This window comes from Puma concolor, chromosome C2, assembly GCF_028749965.1.
Source record: "Puma concolor isolate L17-30 chromosome C2, mPumCon1.1.hap2, whole genome shotgun sequence".
Lineage (NCBI taxonomy): Eukaryota > Metazoa > Chordata > Mammalia > Carnivora > Felidae > Puma > Puma concolor.
Window position 1 is genome coordinate 64,899,542 of NC_141675.1, and position 15,253 is coordinate 64,914,794.

Below are 15,253 nucleotides of genomic sequence, written 5' to 3' on the forward strand. Positions count from 1 at the left end.
GGAGATGTGATTATCTCATTTGACAAACCTGAACATCTTTTCCTTCCAAATGATTACTGATTGCAACTCTAGAATGTGGCTTGTGGTCCAGGACAGAAAGAAACTACCTCACAACAAAATCACCCCTGAGGACCTAAACCCTTTTCTGTAGGTCTCCAGGTGGCTGCATTTGAAGATTTTTTTCAGTGCAAGTCCCATCAGAAATATCATGTTCCTAGGGTGCCTGGGCGGTTCAGTTAGTTAATCGTCTGGCTTCAGCTCAGGTCATGATCTCACCGTTTGTGAGTTTGAGCCCTGTGTTGGGCTCTGTACTGACAGCTCAGAGCCTACAGCTTGCTTCGGATTTTATGTCTCTCTCTCTCTCTCTGCCCCCCTCTCTGTCTCGCACTCTGTGCGTGTGTTTCTCTCTCAAAAATAAATAAACATTAAAAATTTTTAAAAAAGAATCATCATATTTCTAAGGTTGAAATATACACATTGGGTACATGCATACAGTTGCCATAACTATGATGCACTTTATTTCAACTCTTGGGGCAGTCCATGCAGACCTGTGGGAAACCCTGGGATGCTGACTTGAGCCATAATCAGCATCTAAGTCAAGGTTGGCTTATGCTATTTTAAATGATAACACTGCTATTCAAAAGGCAAAAGAAATAGGAAATTACCAGTTTGGCTATCACCAGAGAAACAAAATACTGTATTTCTTCCATAAAAACAGCCATTGTAAGAGATGTTTGCCTGTATCCTGGCTATGAGGCAGAGACACAAAATTCCTCCCCCCAAATCTACACAATGAGATAGAAGAAAAAAATGTATTTATTTTAATCAACCTTGTGGATCTCTGGGATCCATTAATGTAAGAATAAATGTTATTTTTTCAACCCAGTACTCTGAAAGTAGAGGCTTTCAGAAACTAAATAATTTAGGTGAGACAGTGTTTGTAGGCATAGAAAATAACAATTTACAATAATCTGGGTATTAAAAATTTATGACCAAAATAATATGGTATAGCTAAATTAAGGAAGAGCAATTCTGCCAAATGTACCACTAAGAAATTAATATTTAATAATATTACTATTTCCTTAGGAAGTTGTTTTTTTGAGAGAGAGAGAGAGAGAGAGAGAGAGAGAGAGCGAGCACAAGAGCAGGAGAGAGGGCCAGAGGGAGAGGGAGAGAATCCCAAGAAGGCTCTATGCTCAGCTCAAAAACTGATATAGGGCTCGATCTTATGACCCTGGGATCATAACCTGAGCTTAAATCAAGTAGGATACTCAACCAACTGAGCCACCCAGGTACCCCTCCTTAGGAAATTTTTAAAATCATTACGTGCAATTTAAAAATCCCAAGTTTCACAAAGCAGATGGAATTGAAATGAAGCACCATTATCAGGCAATAGTATTTACTTGGCCATGGTGTTCACCTAGGACCTCACCGGGGTTCATGGGCCATAAAAGCAAAGAAAGCCCACACTAGTGATAGAAAAGTCAACTAGAGGGGCGCCTGGGTGGCTCAGTCGGTTAAGCGGCCGACTTCGGCTCAGGTCATGATCTCGCGGTCCGTGAGTTCGAGCCCCACATCGGGCTCTGTGCTGACAGCTCAGGGCTCTGTGCTGACAGCTCAGAGCCTGGAGCCTATTTCAGATTCTGTGTCTCCCTCTCTCTCTGCCCCTCCCCTGTTAATGCTCTGTCTCTCCCTGTCTCAAAAATAAATAAAACGTTAAAAAAAAAAATTAAAAAAAAAAAAAGAAAAGTCAACTAGAGAGTAGCCTAGGGGAAAACAAACATATGAGGGGGAAAACAAACATATGAGAGCTAACACAACATGGAGGGCCAGGCCTGCAGGATCTTTAGAATCTTTCTCCTAAGCCCTGCTCAGGCATTTGCTAGCTTTCTGGAATTTACTAAGATGTCCTGTAGGCACCTCACACTCAAGTCAGCTGGAATTTAGCTCATCAAACCCGAGTTCTTTCCACTTCTTCCCATTGCCAGACTCACCTTCCTAATACACCATTTTGATCAGATCACCAGACTCCTCTACCAGACTCGAACCTTGCCCAGTCACTTCCTACTTTCTTCCATAAAGTCCAAATGACTGACTTGGCTCGCAAGCCTCCACATCTGGCTGCAACAGCCTTTCCAGCTTGATCCCTCATCGTACTTACGCTAACACTCAGCTGTAATTAGCCTTGTCACTTTACTGTGACTGACAAAGCCTTGGGAATTCCTGCCTCTGGAATGTTTCCTCACCACAGTTTCTACACCTAGAAACTTCTTCCTTTCATTTAAATTTTTTTGCCCATCCTAAATGCCCTAAATTCCTCATATTGTGAGGGACTTCCCCACCAGAGCTTCCCATAGTAGGCACTCAACAAATACATATTGATTGAAACCTACAACAGTAAAGTGTTGGATACGTACTATGAAGAGAGGATTTACTAGTATGGTTGACAATTGCTAGGCCAGACTGGAACAACTTAACTAAAGTGGAATCTTGAGGAGAGATGGGAAAAACGCTGTTTCGTGGAGAGAAACGTGGAGAAGGCTATAGCTCATTCAATATGTAGAAGGAAGTTTGATAAGGCTAGGACTAAACCTGGGACACGAGTCCTTCAGCAAGCCTTCCTTGGGCAGGGATGGAGTCCTACTCACATTCATGGCATCTTTAGTAATTAGTGTAGTACTTGGCTCCTAGGAGACACTCAGTAACTTTATGCTGAATTATTTATTTAATGAACATACAAATAATGCTTTTGAAGACAGAATTTCCAATTTTGTGAATGGAATTCTTTTGAGGCAATGAATTAGACTAGCCATGAAAATAATGCTGTTTGGCAGAACATGTGTCTGAAATAAAGCTTATCAACTTCTTTTTCCATCAGTATTAGTGAGGTCTGACTATATCTATGGATTATCTTTAGAAATCTTAAAGGCATGGGGAAAGACACTGAAAGAGGGAGGATGGGTAAACGGGGAAAGCAATAAGAGAACGTGGAGAATGGGAAAGAAGAAATGAGTCACAACTATAAGAAACAAAAATTCTTGTTTTTACCCAATTACCCAGGATCTACAAATTATGTTAGAATGTTTAATGATAGAATAATAAAGGGGTGCCTGCGTGGCTCACTTAAGCGTCTGACTTCGGCTCAGGTCATGATCTCCTGGTTCGTGAGTCTGAGCCCCGCGTCAGGCTCTGTGCTGATGGCTCAGAGCCTGGAGCCTGCTTCGGATTCTGTGTCTCCCTCTCTCTCTGCGCTTACCCACTTGCACTCACTCTCTCTCACACACACTCTCTCTCTCTCAAAAATGAAAAAAAATAAACATTTAAAAAGTGATAGAATAAAAAAGCTTAAGACAATTTCAAGTAATAGTAGAAAAAAAAGCTGGCACTTCCTAATTTGGACATGTTTAATAACAAATCCAGATCTATTCTAATTTTACTTAATTTACCTTGGTTGAGAGCCAACTATATAAAAACATTCATTAGAAATAAGAATGTAAAGTAGTCATTGATGAGCCTATACTGTTTCAGTTACTTACTTTTTATACCAAAAAGAATACACTCAATGCTTACCCAGAATCTACAGGGTCAACTGGAGAGGAGACAATTCCACATTTTTACCATGAACTGTCTCAAAACTGGAACCAAAGCAACACCAATTCTTACTGCCCTTCTTTTTGATATTCTTCTACATTATCTTGGCCCAAACTGAATGAAATCATTCTCCTAATGACTTTGTGTTTTGATCAAATGGCAGAATAATGAATAAAAAATAAAATGCTACATTTCATTTCACACTTTATTATTCAATGAGAAAATCTTGTTACAGTTTTTTTGCCTATAAAATTAACTGCCTATAACTGATTAAAAATCAAAACTTAGAGTTCCTGATATAATCCATGCTGTGAATTAGGCTAACATATTTATGCAGTCAAGAGTAACAGGAAAAAAGAAACAAATAAACTTGAAAACCACAAATATTCCACTTTTTATCAAACTCTAAAGAAAAAAGCTATGCTTATATATGAAGGGCTTTGAAAAGAAAAGGTATTTCAGAAACAATAAACACTGAAAAAATTACATCAGCCAAGGTTTGGAATACGTACTGCTTTTCGTTTAAGAATGCAGTCCAACCTCCAACGATTTCCTTCAACCACGGGGCGTTTCAGGAAGATTTCTGGACTCAGCCTGAAATCACAAAAGCAAGAGTTTTAAAAAGTAAAATGAAGGTAGACTTAGAGAACTCAGTGACTTCTTAAAATGTAATAACATGCATGTCATAGGAGTCCCAGAAGAAGAAGAGAGAGAAAGGGGGGAAGAAGGTTTATCTGAGCAAATCATAACTGAAAACTTCCCTACTCTGGAGAAGATCACTGGCATCGAAACCCAAGAAGCACAGGAAACTCCCATTAAATTCAACAAAAGCCAGCCATCACCTAGACATATCATATAGTCAAATTCACAAAATGCACAGACAAGGAAAGAATCCTGAAAGCAGCAAGGGAAAAAAGTCCTTAACTTACAAGGGAAGATAGGTCAGGCTTGCAGCAGATCTGTCCACAGAAACCTGTCAGGTCAGAGGGAGTGGCAGGAAATAGTCAACGTGCTAGATGGAAAAAATAGGCAGCCAAGGATTCTTTATCCAACAAGGCTGTCATTCAGAATGGAAACTGAGACAAAGAGTTTCCCAGACAAACAAAAACTAAAGGACTTCATGACCACTAAACCAGCCCTGCAAGAAATATTAAAGGAGACTCTTTGAGTGGGAAAGAAATACCAAAAGCAACAGACTAGAAAGGAACAGAGAGCATCACCAGAAACAGCAGCTTTACAGGTAACACAATGGCACTAAATTCATATCTTTCAATAAAGGAACAGAGAACATCACCAGAAACAGCAGCTTTACAGGTAACACAATGGCACTAAATTCATATCTTTCAATAATCACTCTGAATGTAAATAGACTAAATGCTCCAATCAAAAGACAAAATATAAAATTCTGATTGTGCCATCGGAAGCAAAGGCAATTTTAGCGCAAATGCCACCATCCTCCTCCTCCAGTGTGGCGGGTCATTGAAAGCTCTGCTAGGAGTTCACACATAACTTCACCTGGGAACAACAGCCTTGAGCCATTAAAAAAAAAAAAAAAAAAAGATCACTATGATTTCTCTCTCTCTCTTACTCACACATGCAAATATATACACATATGCAGATACTGGTGATTGCCCAGACAACAGCCATTTTCCACCTTCTTTCTTCAGTCAGAGTCTACCTCCCACAATGAGATATATGAGGAGGCACACATGGGTGTAATGGGAAAGTTTTTCCTCTTTGATCTCTCTTTCTTATATATACACACACACACACACACACACACCAGGAAAAGTAGCTGTACAACAGATGTTGTTTGGGGATATGATGCTTAGGCAGGTATAGCCATATTGAAATTCTAAAGGGAAAACCAGAACCCTGAAATCACTAGACCATTTTGCCAACTTTAGGACTGCTTAGCTTTGGATTTCTCATTAAACAATACAAATAAATCCTCACTGTTTAAGCCACCTTTAGTTGAGAATTCTGTTAATCCAAGCCAAGAGTATTCTAATTGATAAACATAAACACTGACTTTCTATACCAAGGAGCAGTGTCCATAGGACCTGGGGCTTTCTGAGCAGGGAAGAAGGCAGGTTTGCTGATGGATGACATTTTTTTTCCAATGTAACAATGGGGTGAGATCTGAAGTCAGTGTTTGAGTTAAATCTATATATGATGTAACTACTCTATGACGAGGAAAAACAGAACAAAATATGTACAATAAAGGAAACTTTATCTGCTGAAATGCTAGACCTGGAGGAACAGGAGTAGACTGCAAGGATTAAAGCCTTATAGAGTACCAGGCTGGAGTACTGCCTTGCCAGAGAGGCCTCTGAGCATTTAGCCTAAGGAGCTAAAGATATTTTTAAAATCTTTTTATGCTCTATTTTATTCAGTTAAAGAAAAATAAAGCCCCAAAGATAAAATACCCTAAGGAAATACATACTGTGTAAGATAAATAAGAAAACAGACAAATGGTGGGGTGTGTGCAGTACTTAATTTAGTGTAGGAAAGGAACACAGAGGCAATCTATGTCCAAACAAAAAAACAAAAATGCAGCAATTGCTAGCAAAGGATCTAAAATGAATTAAAAAGAGGTCTGTTATAGGAAGCCATCAAAATGGAGAAAGCAGGCAAAAACCTCTTTGATCTTGGCTGCAGCAACTTCTTACTCAACACGTCTCTGGAGGCAAGGGAAACAAAAACAAAAATGAACTACTGGGACCTCATCAAAATAAAAAGCTTCTGCACAGAGAAGGAAACAATCAGCAAAACTAAAAGGCAACCGACGGAATGGGAGAAGATATTTGCAAACAACATATCAGATAAAGGGTTAGTATCCAAAATCTATAAAGAATTTATCAAACAACACCCAAAAAACAAACAATCCGGTGAAGAAATGGGCAAAAGACATGAATAGACACTTCTCCAAAGAAGACATCCAGATGGCCAACTGACACATGAAAAAATGCTCCACATCACTTATCATCAGGGCAATACAAATCAAAACCACAATGAGATACCACCTTACACCTGTCAGAATGGCTCACATTAACAACTCAGGCAACAACAGATATTGGCGAGGATGCGGAGAAAGAGGATCTTGTTTGCACTGCTGGTGGGAATGCAAGCTGGTGCAGCCACTCTGGAAAACAGAGGTTCCTCAAAAAGCTAAAAATAGAACTACCCTATGACCCAGAAATTGCACTACTAGGCATTTATCCAAGGGATACAGGTGTGCTGTTTCGAAGGGACGCACACACCCCCGTGTTTATAGCAGCACTATCAACAATAGCCAAAGCATGGAAAGAGCCCAAATGCCCATTGATGGATGAGTGGATAAAGAAGATGTGGCATATATATACAATGGAGTATGACTCAGCAATCAAAAAGAATGAAAGCTTGCCATTTGCAACTATATGGATGGAATTGGAGGGTATTATGCTAAGTGAAATTAGTCAAAGACAAAAATCATATGATTTCACTCATATGAGGACTTTAAGAGACAAAACAGATGAACATAAGGGAAGGGAAACAAAAATCATATAAAAACAGGGAGGGAGACAAAACATAAGAGATTCATAAATATGAAGAACAGAGGGTTACTGGAGGGAGTGTGGGAGGGGGGAATGGGCTATGTGGGTAAGAGGCACTAAGGAATCTACCCCTGAAATCATTGTTGCACTATATGCTAACTAATTTGGATGTAAATTTAAAAAAATAAAAAATAAAATTTTAAAAAATTTAAAAATTAAAAAAAAAAAGGTCTGTTTTAGGTAGAAATGTGCATTGCTATGCACTGTTTGTTCACTGAAGGTGAGAGATACCAAACAACATAGATTCTTGAAATTTTTTGATGTACACATTAATTATAAACTCAGAGGCCTTCTGTTTGGGGGCCACTTGTAATGCTATACCCTGCAGTTAAGTCTTTACCATCCTTTATTTAACCTACAAGCATTTGTGTACCCTGGATGTAGAACATTCTATTAGATGCTCTGGAGAATCTTAAGATAGATCTCAAGGAACCCTCAGTTTGGGGATAATGCATAAGAAGGTAAAAAACAAGTGTTCATCCTTTAAACAAAGTATAAACAATGGTCTCATTGATGAGGAAAAGCAGCTATGAGTTATGACTTACAAGCATCCTTATCTCAGGATCTTCACTAAGCAACTATTAGATAAGCAAAGTTCATTAGATAAGCAAAGTTTTATCCCATACACACATGCCAATGATAAAGTTTAATTTATAAATTAGGGACAGTAAAAATTAACAATAGTACTAATAAAATAATGCAATTACAACACTGTGATAAAACTGTAATAAAAAAATAAAATAAGTAAAACTGTACATAAAATGGTAATAAAAGTTATGTGAATGTGGTTTCTCCCTCTCTCAAAATATGTTATTGTACTGTTCCCCCTTCTTATGATGATATGAGATGATAAAATGCCTAAATGATGAGATAAAGTGAGGTGAATGATGTAGGCATTGTGATGCAGCATTAGGCCACTATCACCCTCTGACAACGGGTAAGAAGGAGAATCATCTGCTTCTAGATCGTGGTTGATCTCGGGTAACTGAAACTGCAGAAAGCAAAACTATGGACAAAGGGAGACTACTGGATGTAGAAAGTACAAAACGTTGTTGAAAAAAATTAAGATCTGAACAAAAGGAGAGATGTTCGTGAATTCAGGAAGAACAGAATCTGATGTACCATCTAAACAATGGGGACTTTACCATTTTTTTCCCCATCTGATTCATCAACCTGAAGGAGAACCCAGAAATGGGCTTTGGCACAGGTACAGAGAACTCAGGTAGAAGTTCTCTATCTCAGGCTTGAGGAGAAAGAATGAGTTCAGATGACAGCCAGGGGCTCACAGGCACCACAACACTGAGGGATTGGAACTTTTGTCTCCAACTAGAAGAGCTGCTGTTCCAAGAGGACAATGTAAATAAATATCCATTGCTTGGCTCCGGACACAAGTATCATTGCAGAAAGTGTGCAGTAGGGCAGGGCAAATAAAGCCCCACCTTTCTAGAGAACTGGGTGGGGGGGTAGGGGGAAGCTACAGCAAACCCAAACGTAGTAGAGAGATCTTCAAGAAAGCAGAGCTTAGGAAAGCAACCCTATTAAGTAGATTATGAACTTCTAGCTCACTCCCAAGCTGCCCTTCCATGGATTTGATCCTAAACATTATACCAAAGTTTGAGAACTGAACTGAGAATTAAACCACAGCCAAGAGATGAGTAAACACTCACCAGGCAAATGGAAGTGGAAAAAACAAAAACAAAAACAAAAAAACCAGGGTACCAATCTTATATCCGACAAAACAGACATTCAAACAAAGATTATAACAAGAAACAGAGAAGGGCATTACATAATAAAGGGACCAATCCTACACACCCAATACCGGAGCACCTAGATACATAAAGCAAGTATTAATGGACTTAAAGAGAGAAACTGATGGTAACACAAAGGGTAGGGGACTTTAACACTCTATTCACATCAATGGATAGATCCTTTGAACAGAAGATCAATAAAGAAAGAATGTATTTGAATGAAACATTGGACCTGAGGGACATAACAGATACATACAGGACATTCCATGAAAAAACAACAGAATACATATTCTTTTCAATGAATATGGAATATTCTCTAGAATAGATCACATATTAGACGGAAAACAAGTCTCAATAAATTTAAGAAGATTGAAAGCATACGATACATCTTTTCTAATCACCATGGCATTAAACTAGAAATAAATCACAAGAAAAAAACCTGGAAAAAACACAAACACATGGAGACTAAACAATATGATACTAAACAACCAATGGGTCAGTGAAGCAATCAAAGAAGAAATTAAAAAAATAAATAAATGGAGACAAATGCAAATGAAAATACAGTGGTACAAAATCTTTGGCACTCAGTGAAAGCAGTTCTAAGAGGGAAGATTATAGTGATATAGGCCTACCTCAAGAAATAAGAAAAAGCCCAAATAAACAAACTAACCTTACACCAAAAGGAACTAGAAAAAAAAAGCCTAAGATGAGTAGAAGAAAGCAAATAATACCACAGAAATACAAATGATTACAAGAAAATACTATGAAAAATTATATGCCAACAAAATGGATAGCCTAGAAGAAAAGGATACATTTTTAGAAATGTATAGCCTTCTAAAACTGAACCAGGAAGAAAATCTGAACAGACCAATTACAAGCAACAAATTTGAACTGGTAATCAAAAAACTACCAAAAAATGAAAGTCCAGATGGATTCATACGTGAACACTACCAAACTTTTAAAAATTAGTTAATACCCATTCTCCTCAAACTATTCCAAAAAATGTAAGAGGAAGGAAAGCTTTCAAATACATTCAATGAAGTCAGCATTACCCTGATACCAAAACCAGACAAAGATACCACTAAAAAAGAGAACTACAAGCTAATATCTCTGATGAACACAGAATGCAAAAATCCTCAACAAAAATATTAGCAAACCAAATCTAACAACATATTTTTAAAAAAATCATTCACCACAATCAAATGAGACTTATTCCAAACATGCAAGGATGATTCAATATTTGCAAATCAATCAGTGTGATACATCACACTAACAACAGAAAGGATAAAAACGATATAATCATTTCAATAGGGCAGAAAAGCATTTGACAAAGTTCAACATCCTTCATGATTAAAAAAAAGAAAAACTCAACCAAGTAGGTTTAGAGGCAACATACCTCAGCATAATAAAGATCATCTGTGAAAAATTTGCAGCTAACATCACACTCAGTGGAGAAAAACAGAGCTTTTCCTCTAGATCAGGAACAACATAAAGATGTCTACTCTCATTACTTTTATTCAACATAGATTAGAAGTCCTAGCCACAGCAATCAGACAAGAAAATGAAATAAAAGGCATCCAAATCAGAAAGGAAGAAACAAAATTTTCATTATTTGCAGATGACCTGATACTATGTATAGAAAACCCTAAAGACTCCACTGAAAAACTACTAGAACTAATGAATAAATACAGTGAAGTCACAGGATACAAAATCAATGTACAGAAATTTGTTGCCTTTATATACACTAATAATGGAGCAGCAGAAAGAGAAATTAAGAAAACAATCCCATTTACAATTCTGCCAAAAATAATACAATACCTAGGAATAAACTTAACCAAAAAGGTAAAAGACTTGTACTCTGAAAACTATAACACATTGATAAAATAAATTCAAGATGACAAAAAGAAATGCAAAGACATTCCATGTTCATGAATTAGAAGAATAAATATGGTCAAAAAGTCTATACTATTCCTATCAAAGTACCACCAGCATTTTTCACAAAGCTAGAACAAACAATCCTAAAATTTGTATGGAACCATGAAAGACCCCAAATAGCCAAAGCAATCTTGAGAAAGAAAAACAAAGCTGGAGGTATCACAACCCCAGATTTCAAGATATCCTGCAAAGCTATAGTAATCAAAACAGTATGGTACTGACACAGAAAAACAGGATAGAGTCCAGAAATAAACCCACACTTATATAATGAATTAATTAATCTATGACAAAGGGGCAAGAATATAAAATGGGAAGAGACAGTCTTTAGTAAATGGTGCTGGGAAAATTGGACAGCCACATGCAAAAGAAAGAAACTGGACCACTTTTACACCAGAATAAACTCAAAATGGATTAAAGACCTAAATGTGAGACCTGAAACCATAAAAATCCTAAAAGAGAGCACAGGCAGTAATCTCTTTGACATTAATCCTAGCAGCATTTTTCTAGATATGTCTCCTGAGGCAAGGGAAATAAAAATAAAAATAAACTGTTAGGACTACATCAAAATAAAGTTTCCCCACAGCAAAGGAAATCATCAACAAAAGGAAAAGGTAACCAGTCCTAATCCACACCAGCAGGTGGAGCTGAAGTGACCCATTCTGGGAGAGGGACTCCGTCTTGCTCCCCAGTGAGGCCCTCGCTGGAGGAGGAGGGTCAAAGCTTGGGTGCAGTCAATTGGGGGCTGTAGTTTAGTAAAACAGGAAAGCTACAAAACACTGTGGAGTGCTCGGGTATAAATAAAAAGAGGAAAAAAGTTTCTCAAATCACTGCTGCACTACACGGGGCAGATGCTTCGAGGGTCAGGGTCTACGCTGTCTCTAGCAGCCGCACACTGGACTTTACTGTGCCACAAGAAGACCCTTGTTCCCATTGTTTGTTTGCTTTTTTCCAAAGGTTCAAATGAACAATGTAGTGGTGTGAGATAATCCTTCTCCTTCCTACAACCCATTCCAGTTCAAGAACTCCTTCAAGTGCATCGAGGACCTGTCTGAAGACTTGGAATTGAAAATTTTCTATGTGGGCTCTGCAGAAAGTGAAGAATATGATTAAGTTTTAGACTCTTAGTGGGCCCTGTTTCTGCAGGACGGCATGTTTTATTTCCAGCTGAGGCACCTAATCCAAGACTCATTCCAGATGCAGATGCAGTAGGTATAACAGCTGTGCTAATTACATGCACCTATTGAGGACAAGAATTTATTAGAGTTGGCTGCTATGTAAATAATGAATATATTGAGACAGAAGTATGGGAAAATTTGCCAGGAAAACCAGACTTTCCTAAGCTTCAAAGGAACATTTTGGCATCTAATCCTAGAGTCACAAGAGTTCACGTTATATGGGAAGACAATATAGAGAAAACTGGAAGAGGCAGAGATCATAATCCAAATCTATAATTACTTCTTTCAACAGATGCATTACCTTCAGCATCAAAGGGATGGATGGCCCATGTCAAAAAACTGACTATTCGTCATGTCAGAATCCTTCATGGACTGCATGTGACCATCTGTCATCCCTTTAGTACAAATTAAGCTATAGAAACACACAAAACTATTTCCCTGCAATTCCATAAGAACACAGTCAAGACACAATGTGAAGAATCTGTTCAAAAAACATCCTGTAGAAAGTTTGTAAGAAAACCAGTATTTGAGTACATTGTAGAATATAAATACAACTATTTCTAAGTAAAAAACAAAACAAAACAAAAAGCCTAAAAGGCAACCTACTGCATGGGAGAAGATATTTTCAAATGACATATCTGATGATAAAGGTTTAGTAACTAAAATAAAGAACTGAAAAACTCAACACCCAAAAAACAAATAATCCAATTTTAAAAAATGGGCAGAAGACATGAACAGACATTTCTCCAAAAAAGACATACAAATGACCCACAGACACATGAAAAGATGCTCAATATCATTATCAGGGGAATGCAAATCAAAAGTACGATGAGATATTACCTCACAATGGTCAGAATGGCTAAAATAAAAAACATAAGAGGTAACAAGTGTTGGCAGGGAGAACCCTCGAGCACTGTTGGTGGGAATGCAAACTGGTGCAGTCACTGTGGAAAACAGTATGGAGGTTCCTCAAAATGTTAAAAATACGGACACCTGGGTGGCTCAGTCAGTTAAGTGTCCCACTCTTGGTTTCGGCTCAGGTGATGATCTCACGGTTCATAAGTTTGAGCCCCACACGAGCTCTCTGCTCTCAATCAGCACAGAACCTGCTTCAACTCCTATGCCTCCATTTTTCTCTCTCTCAAAAATAAACAAAATTTTTTTAAAAAAGTTAAACATAGAACTATCCTACAATGCAGTAATCATACTAGTGGGTATTTACCCAAGAAATACAAAAACACTAATTCAAAGGGATACATGCAACCCTATGTTTATAGCAGCATTATTGACAATAGCTAAATTATGGAAACAGCCCAAGTGTCTATCTATAGATAAATGGATAGATAAGATGTGGGATGGTGTGTGTGTGTGTGTTTGTGTGTGTGTGTGTGTGATGGAATATTATTCAGCCATAAAAAAGAATGAAATCTTGCCATTTGCAACAACATGGATGGAGCTAGAGAGTATAATGCTAAGTGAAATAAATCAGCCAGAGAAAGCCAGCTACCATATGATCTCACTCATATGTTGAATTTGAGAAACAAAACAAATGAGTAAAGGAAAAAAAAAAAAAAAGAGATAAACCAAAACACGGACTCTTAACTACAGAGAACACCCTGATGGTTACCAGAGGGAAGGGGGTGGGGGGCGGTGAAATAGGTGATAGAGATTAAAGAGGACACTTATCATGATGAGCACTGAGTAATGTACAGAATTGTTGAATCGCTATATTGTGTACTTGAAACTAATGTAACACTGTATGTTACCTATACTGGAATTAAAGTTAAAACCTTAAGAAAATCTGGTCTTGGGGCGCCTGGGTGGCTCAGTCGGTTAAGCGTCTGACTTCAGCTCAGGTCACGATCTCGTGGTCCGTGAGTTCGAGCCCCGCGTTGGGCTCTGGGCTGATGGCTCAGAGCCTGGAGCCTGCTTCCGATTCTGTGTCTCCCTCTCTTTCTGCCCCTCCCCTGTTCATGCTCTGTCTCTCTCTGTCTCAAAAATAAATAAAACGTTAAAAAAATTAAAAAAAAAAAAAGAAAATCTGGTCTTTAAAACTCTTCAGTTTCTGACATGGTTCATGCATAGGCTCAGCACAGAGGCTCTGGCAGACACGGCTAGCACTCCTCACCCTGACAGGCTGGGGAGAGAACCCACCACAGCGAAGATTCCACACGTGCCTGCTGACACATGCCTGATGAATTATAATCACCACCATCAAGAAGAAATCTGAGCTAAGCCACACTCTCCAGATCTGTCCTAAGAGCAATTAGCCATGTACCAATGGAGCTCGGAGCCACCTCTTGGTGTCCAACCTCATTTGAGGACATACTTCAATGAACACTGAAGAGCTAAGTCCTTGAAATAGCACCAAGCACAGAAAAGACAGAAAACAAATGTTCTTGTGGTTAATCCAGACACACGAAGTAGAGAATGCTCACTGATCTTTATATGGAAACTATCTTTTAAGACACCTTCACATCCAGCTGAAATGTACTCTTCTTAGTTTTTAGATAGTCTGGGCTGTTTAATGAGTCATTACCTCTTCTAACTGGACAGCCTACCTCAGAATTTACCTCTTTAGAAAATTTCTCCTGGGGCGCCTGGGTGGCTCAGTCGGTTAAGCGTCCAACTCCGGCTCAGGTCATGATCTCGCGGTTTGTGAGTTCGAGCCCCATGTCGGGCTCTGTGCTGACGGCTCAGAGCCTGGAGCCTGCTTCAGATTCTGTGTCTCCCTCTCTCTCTGCCCCTTCCCTGCCCATGCCCTGTCTCTCTCTGTCTCAAAAATAAATAAAACATTTTTTAAAAATTAAAAAAAGAAAATTTCTCCTAACTAAATCTATCCCAATCTGATTACAAATTTATTACCTCAAAATAGTTCAATCTGCACTTAAAGAATATTAGATCTTAAAGGAATTTCAAAAAAATAAATAAATAAAAATAAAAGGCACTTCAGACACCATCCGAGTGGCAGGCTCCCCTGAGAGGTGGCTTCATGAAACGGGGACGCTACAGCAGACACACCTGGAGCCCAGCAGGCACTGACACTTGCCAACTGGGTGACTGTGGGCAGTTTCCTTCCCCTCCCCCTAATGGGTCTCACTTTTCTCAACTATAACATAGCCCCTGGCACTTGTAAGAATTTAACAAATAATCACTATTATTGTCAATGTTACTTTGTGCCTCAGAAACTACCCCTGAGAAAGATAAA

At 38.5% G+C, this 15,253-nt stretch overlaps 1 protein-coding gene and 1 pseudogene across 7 annotated transcripts in view; one reads left to right on the forward strand and one right to left on the reverse strand.

Annotated features, from left to right (window-relative positions):
- PLD1 (phospholipase D1) overlaps nt 1-15,253 on the reverse strand; it is a 208,849-nt gene that overhangs the window by 84,893 nt on the left and 108,703 nt on the right. For all 7 annotated transcript variants that reach the window (XM_025914090.2, XM_086674719.1, XM_086674720.1 and 4 more), the window contains one exon: nt 4,104-4,185. In XM_025914090.2, coding sequence (XP_025769875.1) covers nt 4,104-4,185 — 82 coding nt within the window. The remainder of the gene's footprint in view (nt 1-4,103; nt 4,186-15,253) is intronic.
- LOC112849371 (histone chaperone ASF1 pseudogene) lies at nt 11,828-12,427 on the forward strand (annotated as a pseudogene).